Consider the following 17,704-nt stretch of genomic DNA (forward strand, 5'->3'; position numbering starts at 1 on the left):
CGGACCTTTGTCGGCAAGGTGATGTCTCTGCTTCTGACTACGCTGTCTAGGTTGGCCATAGCTTTCCTCCCAAGGAGCAAGCGTCTTTTAATTTCATGGCTACAGTCACCGTCTGCGGTGATCTTGGAGCCCAAGAAAGTAAAATCTGCCACTGCTTCCATTTCTTCCCCTTCTATATGCCAGGAAGTGATGGGGCCAGATGCCAGGATCTTCGTTTTCTTATTGTTGAGTTTCAAACCAGCTTTTGCACTCTCCTCTTTCACCCTCAACAAGAGGCTCTTGAGATCCTCTTCGCTTTCTGCCATTAGGGTGGTATCGTCTGCATATCGGAGGTTGTTGATAATTCTCCCGGCAATCTTAATTCCGACCTCTGATTCATCCAACCCGGCATTTCTCATGATGTGGTAGATCTGGGGGTTCTAGTAAAAAAAAAAAGTTGATCCTACAAGCCTGAAGTCTACCTACCTCCGATGTAGACCTCTTCCTCCTCATGCTTCTCCTCCTCCACCTCCTCCTCCTCCTAATAATAATAATAATAATAGCTTCCACATCCCTCTCATACAGGATTTCAGTCATGGATATATCTTCCTACATGGCTTTTCTCTCCCTCTGTATTGCAGTCCCAGCAGATGCCTCCAATCCCGAAAGCGTGGTGATGTCGGTGCTGAACATCACGGCCAAGGCGGGCTCCCGGACGGTCCTGTCTTGCAAGAGCTACCGGATGGTGTGGACCCAGGACCGCCTGAACGACCGCCAGCGCGTGGTCCACTGGGACCTGTACAGGAGCCAGCTCGGCTCCGAGAGGCTGTGTGACATGTATTCGGCCGGGGACCAGAGAGTCTACAGCGCCTACAACGAAGGGCGGATCTCCATGCCGGAAAACGCATTTGTGGATGGCAACTTCTCACTGGTGGTCAAAGGTGCTGGGGGCCACAACGATCTCTAACCACACACAGAGATTATTTTACTTATTTATTCATTACATTTCTATACTGCCCAATAGCCAGCGCTCCCTTCTGCTTTTGGGATAAGATCCTGCTGTTTGTTTGTTTAACCCTCTTTCCAAAGCGGCTTACAAAAATATCACAGAGATAGATGGATAGATGATAGACTTGCAGACCTCCTCTCCCTCCCCCGCCGCCCACTTTTCTGGAATTGTACGCAAATTTAGGGAGCATTCCTATGTCCCCTAGACAACATCTGGGGGACAGAAGATATTTTGGATTCCTGGATCTGAGGCCAGAGACAGTGCTCCGACCTCGGAGCCAGGAAACCGAGCTCCCTGCCCCCTCCCCTGCCCCCTCCAAGCCAGCAAGGAGAGAACCCTGACGGCTGCTTCTAGGAGCTCGCAAATGTGAGTTCATAGAGGGGTGAAAGGGGGCGTGCCGGTGGGCAGGCAGGGGAGGAGACTGGGGATGCGGGGATCCGAGCGATCCCCACCCTCCTTCCCTCCCCAGAGCCTCTGCTAGATGAGTAAAAATGTCTGTCTAGCTAAAATGCAGAGTGGGAAATGCAACGTGCCTCCAGCTCTGCATTGGATACACATAGGTCTCTGAGTCTGGACGCTTATGAGTACCCAGGGCAGATCCAATAGGATTGCACCCTCAGTCATACAAAAGGACGAAAGTGACTGGGAAAACACACTAATATATATGCCATTTTACCCCCCCCACACACACACACATTTTATACATCTCTAATTTCTCTTCAGCCTCTGCCATGGAGCACTCTTTTTGTGTTTCCTCTGCTCATGGATTGTGTGCTGAACGAAGAAAAAAATGTAGAATGTTACATGCCGGTGAAAGTTATGTAAATTGTGGCAGACAGTTTTGCGGGGTGGGGGTGGGGATCTGATTCCGTCAAAGAGCAGACGATGGAACACAAGCTGCCTGACAATGTGGGCTCTCCATTTCTGGAGGTATTTAAGCGAAGGCTGGATGGATATCTGTCGGGGGTGCTGATGTTGCATCCTGTGCTGCAGATCCTATATTGAGCCAGAGGCTTGGGCTCTTTAAGATCAGAAAGAGAGGACCTTCTCACTTGCCCACCTGTGAGAGCAGTCAGGTGGGTGAACACACATGAGAGGGCCTTCTCGGCAGTGGCCCCACACCTCTGGAATAAGTTGCCATTGGGGGTGTGCCATGCTCCATCATTGCAGGCTTTCAAGAAGGCCTTGAAAACATATTATTTTACTCTGGCCTTTTCCTGATATAATTGCTTTTGTTATATTTTTATTGCTGGTTTTGTTGTCATTTTTATTGCTGTTTTTTTATTGCTGTTCTTATTGCATTCTTATTGTTTTTATTGTGTTTTTGTCTTTCTTAATATCATACCAGTTTTATGTATTTTATTGCTGTATGCTGCCTTGGGAGGGCTTCTGCCCTGAAAGGCGGCCAAGACATAGTTAAATCAATGAATAAATAATTAAAAAATGGACTAGATGGCCCTGGGGTCCCTTTTAACTTTACAAGTTTGTGATTCCATGATCTGGATGACAATGACCTCTCTCTCTCTCTCTCTCTCTCTCTCTCTCTCTCGCATCTTATTTCATTTTTTCATTTCAATCCAGACATTGCTGAGAGTGACCAAGGCATTTACTCTTGCAACCTCCACCACCATTATTGCCATCTGTATGAAAGGGTGGAGATGCAACTTGACGTCACGAAAAGAGGTAACTGTTTTGCAAAAGAATCTGTGGCAGGACAGGAGCAGGAGGGTGTGCGTGCATGCCGGGTATTTTGCAATCTTTCGTGGTTTGTTTCCGATTCTCCCCCCTCCCTCCACTCGCCCAAATGTTTCTCTTTTGTAAACTCACACGGTCTTGTTTGAGGCAGCGCTCGGGATCTGCCTTTCTCTTGTGCAGCACGGAGCAAATGAAAGGCCGGGGAGCTGTAATTAAGATGTTTGTGGCCTTCGGAGCATTTCCTGTCATGAGGCTGCAGAGAAGGCTGAGAGAAAACGGCTGCTGTTTTTGTGTGGAAAATGAGGGATTTGAGGACTCTGAGTGCTGTTGAACTCCATCTCCCATCAGCCTCAGCCACTATGGCCAATGGTTAGGAATGCTGGGAGTTGTAGTCCAGCAACATCTGCAGGGCCACCGGTCCAATTGGCAGCGTAGGAAGGGATGCATTCTAGAACAACCTGTTATCAGGTTAGCTCCAGGTTTTTTTTGGGGGGGGGAGAGTTATTGGGCGAGATGCCCTCAGTGGGACCCACTCCACAAGAGGGACCCCTTTCGTGAGTGGGCCCACGCCCTGCAGTCACTGCTGCTTGTTCACTTGCTCTCTCCGTCTGGCCACAATACTTGCAACACAGCCTGGAAGAAGAGCTGAAGTCAACGTTGTTTCTTCTCCTTGCTCTTACCGCTGCTGGTGTGCTTGGAAAGCAAGGCCTAGATGGCTCTGGGGGTGAGCGGTGGGGCTGACGCGTGGACCTCGGCAGGCGCCCAGCCCAATGACACCGACTCCTGACGCCGGCCATTTCTGGGACAGGGACAGAAAGCAGCAAACAAAAGAATGGAATGGTTGGAGTACCGTCGGTACAAGGGAAGGTGAAAGCTTGTGTGGCTCTTTAGTTTCGGAACAAGGCAGCCGAGGAGGACATGATTAGGGTGTCCTTGTGCTGTACTTCACCATGGACAGTCCTCTGTTTGAAGGTCCGTCAAAGGACAGTCCTCTATTTGTTCCTCAACAGTGAGCAGCTTGATAACACCTTGACAGGCAGGCACACAGGAAAGCACCTGGTCACAGTCTGCCCCACCGTGGTGAGAAGTATTATATTTCTATTTAAATCCGAGTCATCATCTCTAAATTTGCATCCATAAATATTAATTAGCACCTCTAGGTTTTATGCAAATCTGTGCCCTCTTTTGTTCTCCTTTTTGGGCGATGCATTTCCTCTTGGTGAAATGTAAATGTCCACTCTAAACATGGTAAAGCATGGGTGCGGAACCTGTGGCCGTCCAGACATTAAACTCCAACTCCCATCAGCCCTCACCAGTATGGCCAAGGATGGGAGTTGTAGTCCATCGACATCTAGAGGACCACAGGTTCCCCACCCCTGTGATAGAGGTTTATAACAGTTGGCATAAAGCAGATAGAGAGAGGTTTTTCTCCCCCTCTCAGAATACTAAGAGCCTTTCTACATGAGGCTTTTATTTTGTGCTCGTGATCGCTCGCTCATAGTCGATTGTGGGTCCTTTACGTGACATTGTCATCCTCCAGGGCCTCTCCTGCTCTTTGCAACCATGTCCCCGTCTTTTTTTAGATCGAGGAAAGTGTGGTATTATTTAGATATGGTGGAATGAGAGTCTCGTGTAATTGCACACTTCTGCTACACCACAGCACCAGCCAGTGGTTGTGTAATGAAGCATATAGGAAGGCAGAGGAAAAAACAAACCCTGGGGAAAAAACATGTGTAAAGGAGCCAAACTTAATCCCGCAAAGAATCCGGAAACAGAAGCCTCGGTAAAGGTGCAGGTTAAAAGCCTCATGTAGAAAAGCCCTAAAATTTGAGGGGTGTGTGTGTCATCGAAATTGATTACTGGTGGTGGGTTGGCTGGCAACAGATGAAAGGATGATGGAAGATTGTAGCTCAGGGGAGGGCCTGTAGCTCAGTGGGGTAGAGCCCCTGCTTTGCATGCAGAAAGTCCTGGGTTCTGTCCCCAGCATCTCCAGGTAGGGCTGGGAATGTCCCCTGCCTAAAACCCTGGAGAGCTACTGCCAGTCAGTGAGAAGACCAGAGCTGTTGAACCTCAGGCCCGTGGGCCAAATCCGACCCACGTGGGGGCCAAATCCGGCCTTCTAGGGTTCCCATGATGTCCATGCCCTTTTCCTCTGGCTCCGTCCCATAGACCACCATTCATATGGTAGTTTCCTGGCTTTTGCGCAGTCTTTCACCCTTTCTGAAAGGTCAAAGTGCCTCTCGTAAGGCTTAGTTGCTAAGACCTTCAAGCTAGAATGTCCGGATGTATTTTGTATTTTGGCCCCACCCCTTTGCCTTTGGCCCCACCACCCCTAGAATGCCCCCTGCCCCGAGAGCATCTCCGAAATTGAAGTCATAGTGATTCACTGTGCTAGTAAAGTTTTGATCCAATTTGTACAGTCACGTCAGTCTTTTGTGCTAAGCAAAGAGATGGCCCCTTTCCTGTTTTTTGTCTAGCGCAGGAGTTGATGGTGACCAACAGATATTTGCTTCATTGACAATTTGGCTTTGGCTGCTGCTTACGTCTAGAGCTGTTTTGGAATGCACCTTGCTTGAGTCATACCCGTCTGAACACTTGTCTTTGTCCAAAGAGAGTGAGTGAGGAGAGCTGGAAAGCCATAGGGTTGGGCAGGGGAGGCTGCTGGCTCTGAGTTCGGCGGGTTTCAGTTGCAGCCATCCAGAATGCTAAAGGAGTTATCCACAGTGCTGACCCCGGTCCCCACAATGAGTTCAGCACCTTGGATAGCTTCTTTAGAGTTCTGGCTGGCTCTGACTGAAACCCAGAATGGATGCACAGCCCCACCAAAATCTGGGTTCGGGATTTGGATTTTGTGGAGACTGCATTGATGCTGCTCTGAATCCTGTATTGCCTGTGTGCTTGCTTTTGAAGCCCCTCTCATGCCTGTTCAGCGTATACATTGGTTAATAAACAATATTACAAAAGCTGCCCTAAGTCTTTAGTGCAAGGGTGCAGAACCCCTTTCCCCCCAGACATCAATCACTGAGTGGTTCCCAACTTTTGTGGAGTTTTCCCCCTCTTTCTAAAAGGTTGAAATGCCTCTCCTAAGGTTTTACTGGCAGTAAGAGCCTTTCTACACAAGGCTTTTACTTTGTGCTCATGATTGCTCACTCACGGTAGTTCGCAGGCTCTTTACACTGTCATTCTCCAGGGCCTCTCCCGTGCTTTGCAACCATTATCATGTTTTTTTTTCCCTAACTGAGGAAAGTCTGGTATTATTTAGAAATGGCAGAATGAGAGTCTCGTGTAAGTGCGCAATTCCACTATACCACAGTGCCATCTAGTGGTTGTATAATGAAACAGATAGACGCAGAGAAAGAAAGCTCCTGGGAAAAAGCAGGTGTAAAGGAGCCGAGCTTAATCCTGCAAAGAATCCAGAAACAGAAGCCTTGGTAAAGGATAAAAGCCTCATGTAGAAATGCCCTATGAGCTTTAAACTAAAATATGCTGGCATTTTGCTCCACTGGAGTAAATATATACCATGTTTTTTTTTATTCTTCCCCCAAGTAGTAAATTTTTGGTGGATGGTAAAAGATGAAATTGTGAAAATTGTAGGTGTTGAACTCTCTTGATATGTACATATAGGATATGTTAAAGATGTAGTCCCAACTGATGTGGAAATGACTATTCATGTACTGACAGCTTCCCATATGGCAATAAGCTATAGGTGGAAGAGAGTTAACTCTCCAAAGATTGATTACTGGTGTATGAGGATTTGGGATACGGCCTCAGTGATGTAATTAACTAATATGATTGGAGTCTGAGAGGGACGATCAGTAAATATTTTTTAATAGAAAAATAGAGTCTATTTTATATTGGAATGATGAAGTTCAGGATTCAGTTTAGGATTTCAGTTTAGGATTTAGGATTTCAGTTTAGGATTTCAGTTTAGGATTTCAGTTTAGGATTCAGTATAACCTTATTTATTGTTAGGGGCTTTAAAAAAGCGGGTAGTTTTGCTCCCACTCTTTTTTTCCTTTGCCCCACTCATCGCTGGAATGTGGCCCCCCAAAACAACTCCAAAATGGCCCTCAGGCTGGAAGACGTTCTACACCCCTGCTTTAGTGCTTTCTCCTCTGAAGGAAAGCTGAGCTGGGTGCTTCAAACCTCTCCATTCTGGAGGGAACGGGACTTGTGAAATAGACCCTCTTGAATCAAACTGAAGTTGACTCAAGTCTCTTGTGCATGTTTTCCACAGCCAAAGAAGCACAGAGGTATTGGGATGGGGAGAAAGTTGTGATTGTGGCCCTAAAAGGGAGCACCGTGGTACTCCCCTGCATCAACCGGAACCAAGTTTGGACTGAGAGGCATGACGAGGAGGATCAGCAGGTGGTTCACTGGGACCGGCAACCCCCGGGTGTGCCTCATGACCGGGCGGATCGCCTCATTGACCTGTACGCCTCTGGAGAGGGGCGCTCCTATGGGCCTCTCTTCATCCGGAAAAAGATGAATATCACCGCGAAGGCTTTTGCCTTGGGTGACTTCTCCTTGAAGATAACTTCTTTGGAGGTTGGCGACGAAGGCATCTATTCCTGCCACCTTCACCACCATTACTGTGGCCTTCATGAACGCAGGATCTTCCAGGTGTCTGTTGTGGAGCCAGAACCAGAGAATAAGGTTGTGGTGAATCTCACCCGCAACAATGCGCCCGCTGCAGGTAGGTCGCTCCGATGGAAATAAAATGACATAATTTGGTTCCTCCTCAGAAGAAGGCACTTTTTACGGTGAGAAAATGGTTGAGAAGCTCACACGAGATTTGCCCCCTCATGAAAGATAAGGATCTTTGTTTTGTGGGAAAATGGCAGCTTCTTTAAAAAATAAATAAATTTAAAAGCCCCCGTGTGAAAGAAAATCAGTGTTGCCTCACAAAGATTTGCCCGCCGCTCATTGAATACGAGTTCACTTTGTTCTGGAAAAATAGAAATGACTGTCTTTCGTAATTGTGTGTCACCTCATTAAAATGTAGTATCTTGGTTGTGAGAAAATGGTTCCCACCTTCTACATTTTCTCCCCTCATGAATTTCTGCTCAGAGAGCAGTTCACTATTGGAAAAAAGGCCATTTCTTTGCTAAAGGTTGCCTTTGCTAAAGGTATAACTTTGTCGTGAGGTCATGCCTGTCTCCTAAAATGTCACCTGGCCCTCAGGATAATCTGAGGTGTTGACATCCTCAGGTAGGCTTCAGTGGAGCTAAGATGGTTCAAGACCACCCTTCTTCTGCTCTTGTCGTGCTATAGACCTGGATTCCTCCTCAGCAGGCTCAGCTCTTCTCTCCACTGCCTCCAACGCTCCATGGATTCCCAACACATGGCTTCCACTCCCTCGCTACTCAAGCCACAGATAGTGAGCTGTACATGATGTGCAAAGCCTCACGCTAAACCTTCCCATGGTCTCGCAAAGCGTTTGGGTTTCCTTCACATCTGGAAGCAGCTGGCCAAGGCTAGTTGTAGTTTTACTCACTGCAGCTGTCCTGGTAGCAGTCTAGAGGCTTCAACATGGTTGGGACCTGGCCAACCAAGTGGAGCAGCATTTGGAGAGCACCATTTTCTCCCCACCCCCCACCAATTCCCCGGCAACACCCTTTATGAGCCACTTTCCGACATGAGGCCTCCACTAGCCACAACTAGTAGCATTTTGCCCCCACCTAGCTGGGAACCCAACCATACAGTTGTTTTTCAAAATCCTGTTATGGAGGATTCTGGGAAGTGTTCTAGGGCAGAGATGGGCAGACCTCAGTCTTGTGGAATCTACTTAATTTCTTTTAGTAGATCCCTGAGATCTTCCAGCTGGAGCCAATGGTTTGCATAGTGGGTCAGTAGGGCAGACATACACTTAGAATTATGGGATGTCCAAACATTGTTGATGATCTTAGGGTGGCCATGTGTCCTATACAGAGGACAGTCCTCTATTTGGTGGTGTCATCTATTTGATGGGCTGTCCAGTCCAACTCTGTTTTAAAGAGAAAGGGTTGAATCCAGCCAAAGTTAGTTGAACTTGGGCCCCACTGAAATCAATGGAACGTGTTAGTCATGACTTAAATCCAGATTGAATCCAAGTGAAATTAGTTGAACCTGGGCTGCATTGAAATCCAGGTGAAGTGAGTTGAACTTGGGCCCCATTGAAATCAGTGGAACATATTAGTCATGACTTAAATCCAGATTGAATCCAGGTGAAATTAGTTGAACCTGGGCCGCATTGAAATCCAGGTGAAGTGAGTTGAACTTGGGCCCCATTGAAATCAATGGAATACGTTGGTCATGACTTAAATCCAGGGTTGAATCCAGGTGAAGTGAGTTGAACTTGGGCCCCTTCAAATCAATGGGACATGTTAGTCATGACTTAAATCCCATTGAGGTCAACTCACTTAGTCTTTAGCACCTGCAAAGCAGACTGGGTAGCACGCACACGTGTCACCTGGTCGCAGCCTTCTCCACTGTGGAGAGATGTATTTTAGTCTTCTTTAAAAGATAGTCATTGCTTCCAAGTTTGCACTTATGCATATACATTTACATATGCACATTTGATGCAAATCACTGCCCTCTTTTTGGGTGATGCATACCTGGCCACTGCACGTGTAATCTCCATGTTGATAAAGCGTGGTCCCTGACCATGTGGAGAGTTCTACTCCTGTTCAAATGCGAGTAGAACTCTTCAGACCTTGCTTTCAGTGTTCCTTCATCCCCTCCCTTCATAATCGACACACTCCAGGAAACAACGCTTCAGGCCAATATTACTTTATTAGTTAAGGTGGACTAACTTCTTTACAAATGCAGATTCTAGGAAACTCTCAGGCTGCAGTGAAACAGCTAATCCATGCATCTATGAATATCATTAGAGGAGATGAAGTGGAAGTTAGAGAAGTTGCCAGCAGCCTGGGCAAGAACTTCTCGGCCAGCCTAGCTTTGCAGGGATGCCCCTCCCTTAGGGTGGCTCCCTCCTGTGTTGGCTTCCACGAGTGGCCAACCTGGCAGAGCATCTGAGCCTTCCCCCTAACTTTTCCCACTTTGCTCGGTGACAGACCATAGCATCCCTCAGGTCATGCCCCTCTTCCTCCTCCTCTTCCTCCTCTGAAACTGGAGTTCTCACAGTGGAGGAAAGGGGGAGGCGTTCAGCCTGGGCCATCTGTGTGCCAAGGTCTTGGGGAGAAAGTCTCGCAGTATCTGGGCCCATCAGGGAGGGTGCCTCCCTCTGTTCTTGCTGTTCTGGTTCTGATTCCAAATCTGAGCTGGCAGACATCTCCACATGCCCGGATTAATTCCTGACACTTGCCAGTCAATGTGGCAAGTTCAGCAGCTAAGGGGATGGGGCAAAGGGAAGCTAGGACCAGGGCTGGCATCTGCAGTGCCATCCCTCTCCACCAGGTTTGCTGAACCTGGTTCAGCCTGAGGGCCACATTCCATTCTGGAGAAGCTCTCGGGGGCTGCATTGCAGTGGTGGGCGGAACTGAAGGCAAAGGGAGCGGGGCCAAATTACCCACCTATTTTAGTGATTTGTTTGTTTCTTTGTTTACAATATTTATGTATTGCTCCGCATCAAAGATTTCAGAGTGGTGAACAGCAAGATAAAAGAATAAAATCCCATAATTAAAACAATTAAAACATCTTTAAAAAACATTATTTTTCTGGCAGTAGCTCTTATTACCTTAGGACTGTAACTTAACCTTAGGACTGGCTTTTCAACCTTTTAGAATGGGGAGAGGAAACCGTGCAAGAGCCAGGAAACCACAAAATGATTGGCGGTTGTGAAAAAGGGATGGGGCTAGAGAAGGGGGGACAGCCCTCTGAGGAACCCCCGAGGGCAGGATTGAAGCCCCAGGTGGGCCAAATTTGGCCCAGTGGCTTGAGGTTCCGCACCCCTGCTCTACACACTTTTAGCTCGCTCAAGTTCAGGCAAACGCCTGAACCAGGCTAGGAGGATTCGACGACAAACACGTCCATGTAGCAAATGGTTTTCCGAGGCCAGAAAGCCCCACGCCCCTGCCACTTTTACTGTTTTCCATCTCTGGAATGAGAAACTACTGTTCAACATGTTTTATCTTTTTTAATTTTCTTTTATTTTTTGTAAAAAAAAAAAAACCAACCCCAACTTAATCATCACACAGAAAAATAAAACCGGCAGTTTTAATCGTTAAACCCTCCCCCACAAAAAGCTGTCGGCTATAGCTCTGCGTTTATTAACATTTTTAAAATATTTATCATGCTTTTAATATTTATTGGCTGCTTAATGTTGAACCTGAAGATGGTGTGATAAATTTTTAAATGGCCCAGTGTTGCTACTTTGAGCAATAAGCCTTCTGTAGTTATGGAGAACGGAGGGGTGGGTGGGGGGGAGGTGAGAGGGGTTCTATTGATGGAGAAATTTCAGATGCTTTACAGTAGTGTTCCCCAGCTTGGTGCCCTCCAGATGTGGGTTTGACGCATCTGGAAGATGCCATGTTGGAAAAGCTTGGCTTATGGGAGCAGTGGTCCTTATGGAAAGAAATCAGATTTCAGGATTCATAATTCGACAGGCAAACCTGAAAATGGAGGAACTTAATGAGAAAGAAAGACCCCGTCCACACCCCCAGCTGGAATTCATGTCAGCTGCAACCAGGAAATTGACCCAAATCCTCAAGAAAACCTGTTTCTAAGCAGCCCAAAGCAAGGTTTAGAGCATGGTGTGTGTGTGCGCGCGCTAGCTCAAACTCCTGGGTGGAGTCTGTTCCAGTGCAGAAACTGCACGACAGGAACTTGCTGAATCGTCAAGAATGTTATTTGCTTGACTTTTATCTTTTCACTTCTGAAAAAAAAAAGCATCTGGAAATTCTCATCGGCTTGTTCCCCAACTCCGGGCCCTTATAAGCAGCACATTGGGAAGCGGATCCTTGTTTATTCAGCAGCGAGAGGGGCTGCAAAAGGCCCCTCAACCCCTGGGGAGTCCATGTAAACTCTTGCAGGGAGAGAGACTTAGAAAGAAGAAGGAAAGATAAAGAGAAGGAGAGCCAGGAAGCTTTTCCTTGGATCCTCTTAATCCCGGGCGCCGCTCCAACGCTGGAAGAGTGTTCTAGACAGGAAATTTTATTCTGCTTACAATATCAACATGGCCTAATTCTGTTTTCGCTCACCCTGCCATCAGATCTGAAATTAACTCCATGGCTTTTGGGGCGACATTCCCAACGTTGACAGCAACAAGCTGTCTGTTCCCAGATACGACGGATTGTTCATATCTCCGGAGCGTTCCTCTGATGAGAACTGGGAAAGTGACGTTGATCGTGGGCAGAATAGAAGTGTCAGCATTAGCATAACATCATAAACATATGTGGCAGTTTGTTCCCTGAGTTTGCAAACTGCCTGGTCATTCTCGAGGAAAATATATGAAAGTCTTTCATTTGATTTAGGGCAGGGGTGCACAACCTTTTTGGCGCACGCACACATCCCAGCGGTGCTCCCAGCGAGGAAAGAGCAATCTCTATCAGGATTGTTGGCAGAGAGAATTTGGCAGTGGGGACAGGGAAGTTAGGACACCTGTGCAGGCTGCAATTAAGGCCTTGTCATGTGGCCCCCAGGTTGTGGGTTGTGCACCCTTGATTTAGACCATTACATACAAACCTAAGCAGAGCCCTGATCGATTAGGCTAAAAGTCTACCTGATCCATCATCTTCTTTCCCATGGTGGCCAACTAGCTGCCTCTTCAGTGGTATACTGCCTCTGATACTGGAGGTAGCATAGAATCACAGAGTTATAGAATAGTAGGGTTGGAAGGGGCCTACAAGGCCATTGAGTCCAACCCCCTGCTCAATGCAGGAATCCAAGTCAGAGCATCCCTGACAAATGGCTGTCCAGCCTCGTCTTGAACGCCTCCAGTGTGGGAGAGCCCACCGCCTCCCCAGGTAATTGGTTCCATTGTCGTATTGCTCTAACAGTCAGGAAGTTTTTCCTGAAGTTCAGCCGGAATCTGGCTTCCTGTCACTTGAGCCCATGATTCCGTGTCCTGCACTCTGGGATGATCGCAAAGAGATCCTGGCCTTCCTCCCTGTGACAACCTTTCAAGGACTTGCAGAGCGCTATCCTATCTCCCCTCAGTCTTCTCTTCTCAAGGCTAAACAGGCCCAGTTCTTTCAGTCTCTCCTCATGGGGCTTTGTCTCCAGTCATATAGCCATCATGTCTAGTAGCCAGTGATAGACTCATCCTCCATGAATTTGTCCAATCTTCTTTTAAAGCTATGGCCGTCACTGTATCTTTGGGCAGTGAGTTCCGTACGTTAACTATGCCATGTCTGAAGAAGGACTTCCTTTTGCCTGTCCTGAATCTCCCACCTGTCAGAGCATTGGTCCACCTCAACTGGTACGTAGGGCTTAAAAAAAAAGTGCAACCGGACATAAAATGTGCAGTTCCAGGGGAGAAAAATGTGCAGTTCCAAAAGAACATTTGTGCAGTTCAAAATTCAAGCCATGCAAAAGTTGTATTAAAGTTGTAGTATTCCTTTGTGTGGGATATGTTGGTTTCTAGGCATGCAGATAGGTGCAGGATGAGGATGTGGATTAGTGACGTCACTGGTAATCTCACAAAAGCATTGATGGCTCCCTAAAGCAGGGGAAAGCGGTGTTTCCCAAATGCTGAATAGCTGAAGGGCACTTCTTTCCCCAACACTGGTATACTCTCCAAGGTTGCTGTCCCTTTTCCCCAAGATAAAACAAAAGAAAACCCAGACTGCTGCTCCCAGCCCCCTCATCTGGATTTGTCTAACCCCCTGAATCTTGCTAACAAATATTGTGCCAAGTCTCTCTTTGAACATGACCTGCTCAGCCAAAATGTACAGAGAATTGCATTCCACACTGGCGACTGGCTCTCAGTTTCCTTTCTCTGGCTCAGCATACAAAGCTGCTCCACCCTGCAAAGGAATGGATTCTTGGCTTACTGTCTGGGTTTTGTGTGCGTGCGTGCGCGCGTGCGCATGGATGCATGCATGTGCAGTTTTATTTTGTTTGATCTAAACTCATTCTTTTGGTATCATCGTTCCTTGCCTCCAGGCCAAAACAACCTGGTGCCCTCCAGATATTTTGGACTACAATTCCCATCGTCCCTAAGTATTGGCCATGCTGGATGGGGCTGTTAAGAGTTGTAGTCCAACAGTCTGGAGGGCACCAGGCTGCCTGGTTATCCATGACCTAAAAGCAGTAGCAAGCATTAGTTTGAAGGAACTGGGAAGGTTGTCATTAATGCACATTAATTCCCATCATCCCTAACTAACCATGCTGGCTGGGAATTATGGGAGTTGCAATCCAACACATCTGGAGGGCACCTGGTGGGAGAAGGCTGTACTAATACATTGCCCTCCCCCAAATGTGGGACGGTGCACAAGATATGCTGAGCTACATGCCACTATGTGTCCATATTCATTCTTGACCTCTGTTTATAGCTACGAAACAAGGCAGTCTTTGCCCCCCACCCTTCCTTAGTGAGCAATATGTTGGTTGCTGGGCATGGAAATAGGTATGAGAGGAGGGTGTGGATTGGGGAAGTGCCTGCGAAGTCTCCAGCTCAAAAAAAATAAAAGGACCATGAATAGCAGGTATGTGAAAGAGCTTTCGCTTTAAAACCTTGAAAGGCACTTTCACCTGAAGACTTTTGGAGGGGGACTTTTGGGGAGAGCCCCTGCTTTGCAGGCAGAAGGTTCAATCCCCATCATCTCCATCTAAAAAGGGACAGGTAGTGGGGAGGGGAAAGAGCCTTCTCTGTCCGAGAACCTGCAGAGTAGCTGCCAGTCAGAGCAGGCAATATTGGCCTAGATAGAACTCAGTGGGAGCCGTTGAGAGTCAAGCCGAGAGTCCAAGGAGAAGTCTTTCTCCCTCTTGCATGGCACTCGAAATCGGGCTCATCCAGTGGAGCTGGTTGGCAGGAGGGTCAGGACGGACAAAAGGAAGTACTTCTTAATGATACAGCGCATAATGAAGACATGGAACTCTCTGCCACCAGGCGAGGTGGTGGTCCCTGGCTTCTGTCTGTCGGTGACAGCGAAGTGGTACCTCCATGTTCAGAGGCAATATACCTTGATCACCGAGTTACGATCTCGTACAGCCTTCCCCAACCTGGCACCCTCCAGATGTGTTGGACTGCAACTCCCATGATTCCCAGCCAGCAACCCCATTGGCCAGCTGGGCTGGGAATTATGGGAGATGTAGTCCAACAAGGGCTGGTGCCAAGGGTGGGCATGGTTGGGCACCTGCTGAGGGCCCACACCCCAGCAGGGGCCCACTAACAAGAGCCCCCTGGAGTTATTCCTCTTCTCCACCATGGCAACCTGCTTGTTCCCCTGCCTCTCGCTCTGGCTCAGACAGCGGTGGCAGTGAGAAGGAGGAGTAGGAGGTGCCGCGGCCTGCTTGCCCCCGGGCTCCCTGCCTGTGCAAGTGGCAGCAGTGATGGGAAAGAGGAGGAGGAGCGAGAGCAGCTGGTGACAAGGGCGGTGAGAAAGGAGACTCAGCAAGGGGGGGGGCCCATGGAGGGTGTCTTGCCCCAGGGCCCTCCAAAACCTGAAACAGGCACTAAGACCAACATATCTGGAGGGCTGACTTAGTAGTTTGTTACAGTGCAATCCTAGGCATGTCTACTCAGAAGCAAGTCCCACTGAGTTCAACGGGCCTGGGTCGCAGGGAAACGGATATAAGCCTGCAGCCTCCATTTCTATTTCCCCTGTTGACCGGTTCCCTTGTTTTCCCTCTCCCTCTCCCCCGCCACCCAGACCCGAATGCCGGACACAGCCACAACGTCATCAACGTCATCATTCCCGAGAGCCGCGCTCATTTCTTCCACCAGCTGGGCTACGTCCTGGCGACGCTGCTACTCTTCATCCTGCTCCTGATCCTGGTGGTCCTTGTCACTCGCCAACGCCGGAGGAGAGGTGAGCGTTTCCCACTTACGTGGCTCCATCCATGTGTATGGCACATGACATACGAAGGGACGTACGGATCGTGTGAAATCCGTTGCGTCTGCGTATCACAGATTGCCAGATGCCGTTTGTTCCATCATCCACTCATTGAGGGAATGAGGTTTATTTCGTTTCCGAATCTGTGCAAATTCACAGCTGTGCAAATGGGCAGCCGTGCAAATTCACACTCGCAAAACTGCAGAAATCCCCCAAATGCACAAATCCCTCCCCAGATGTGCAAATCCCCCGAATGCACATTTGCACACTTTAGCCTATGGAGGAAATGCACATTTTTGACTGTGCTTTTTTAAAAATTTGCATATTTTTCTATTACTACATTTGTGCAAAATTTGGGAAACTTAGAAAAGCAGTCTGCAAGTCCACAGAATCTGCCCAACTAGGGAAAAATGGTCCGCTCCGGAATCCATGGGTCATATTCATAAAAATCCAAACTCATTCGATTCTGTTGGGGATTTCTGTTCCCTGTTCAGTCTCGGGAGATGCAAATTGGGTATTCTCAGATAAAATTGCAAATGCAACGAATTTCTCATGCATCCTTGGACAAGGGTGACAACAGGTCGATGTGAACCCAGGGATGACGCCTTTAAGTCAAAGGTCTCATGGGAAAGGTGGGTTTTGAGCAAGGGTTTGAAGGAATTCTGGGTATGGGCACCATGTTGTAGTTCTACATATACCTACGCATTCATTTTGTAATGACTTCATTCGTACCTATTCCCCACTCATTCAGGGGTGGAGGGCTTACCTTTTTCATGCAACACCATGGATCCTCTCAGAGGCTGCCTCAAGGCAGTTGCTTTTTTATTTTCCAAGAATGCCCAGATGTGTCATTGTTCTGCAGCATCCTGGGAAAATAAAATGGCCACCATGGGGTGGAGCCCCTACAAAAGATCTCTGCTGCTACTGCCACCACAGGCAGGAGCAAAACCAAAACTTAAAAGTAAGGACCCTCTTTATCACGGAGTAATTCAGACATGCACGTCCATCCCTTGATACCTTTACCCAGTCAGAAGCTTTTAGCTCGACCCGTCTCTAATGTCTGAATCAGTTCCATCAGAAAAGCATTAGAAAGACTCTGCTTTGTGACATGTCATTCACATGTGCAGAAATTCTCCCTGGACGTCCTTGTGAAATTCTCCCTTGCGGTCCTTGAGTAATAACGCATGTGTGTACATCCCATTCTGTCTTCTTTCTAGGTTTTGAGTACAACGTGAAGAATTACGACGAGTAAGTAGGCATAGTGCTTGTGTGATGGGGACTCAACACCATATCGGAGGACTGCTGATTCAGACCCTTTATCAGGAGTAGCCAGGATTGGATCTGGGTGTCCCCTTTGTTCTGTGTTCCGTAGCCCCCTTCCCAAATGGCAGCTTAGGTCCACCCACCCAGGCAGACAATTGGTTTTCCCTGTATGGCCTTTGGTGTAAATCAGGGGAGGGAAGTCCAGTCCCAGTAGGCTGTTTTTCACATTTACACTCGCCAGCAGCCTCAGAATTGGCTAAAAATCTTGGAAGTGTAGATCATGGAAACGCTGTGAGAAGCAGAGCAGTGTAAAAATGTGTAAAAATGGGCGGGTGTGGGGAGAACACAGTCATTTTCCTGGTGAATTCTGGAGACGTATGGAATGTTTGTGATATCTGCTTATTTATAGATATAAAAGTTTAAGAGGGGGTGGGGGAAGGCAAGCACCCAGACAAATAGTGTTACTTTTAAAAGGAGCATCTGTTTAATTAGCTAGTAGCCACCAGTCATAAAAAGCCATCAGTGATCATTTAAGCAAGAAGATCTCTGGCTATTAACAATACAAGAACCTTGAGCAAAGACGATCTCTCTACTCCTTGCTTGGCCATAATGATATAATCTAGAGTTGGAAATGCATCTGACTAATCTGATGATTAAAAATAAACAAATCCTCTTTTGCTTTGCCAGGAAAGGTGTGACTCTCAGGGAGTTCCCAGTTGACACGGCTGATTTGTCCAACTACAAAAGTGAAGACATTAAGCTGGGTATTTATTTTTTAAATGACTTTTTAGGCCACCTTTACGGGCAAAACCTTAACGAT

The 17,704-nt window shown here is 47.6% G+C and overlaps 1 protein-coding gene across 2 annotated transcripts in view; it reads left to right on the forward strand.

Annotated features, from left to right (window-relative positions):
- Positions 1–17,704, forward strand: part of MXRA8 (matrix remodeling associated 8) — a 39,335-nt gene that overhangs the window by 12,259 nt on the left and 9,372 nt on the right. For both annotated transcript variants that reach the window (XR_014786056.1, XM_084822188.1), the window contains exons 3-8: positions 621–920; positions 2,570–2,671; positions 6,921–7,379; positions 15,439–15,597; positions 16,839–16,869; positions 17,572–17,648. Coding sequence is in view for 1 of the 2 variants with exons in the window: in XM_084822188.1 (XP_084678314.1) it covers positions 621–920; positions 2,570–2,671; positions 6,921–7,379; positions 15,439–15,597; positions 16,839–16,869; positions 17,572–17,648 (1,128 nt within the window). In the remaining variant the exon portion in view is untranslated. The remainder of the gene's footprint in view (positions 1–620; positions 921–2,569; positions 2,672–6,920; positions 7,380–15,438; positions 15,598–16,838; positions 16,870–17,571; positions 17,649–17,704) is intronic.

Source organism: Heloderma suspectum, chromosome 15, assembly GCF_057233095.1.
Source record: "Heloderma suspectum isolate Gila_16-S chromosome 15, 16-S_ref, whole genome shotgun sequence".
Taxonomy (NCBI): Eukaryota; Metazoa; Chordata; class Lepidosauria; order Squamata; family Helodermatidae; genus Heloderma; species Heloderma suspectum.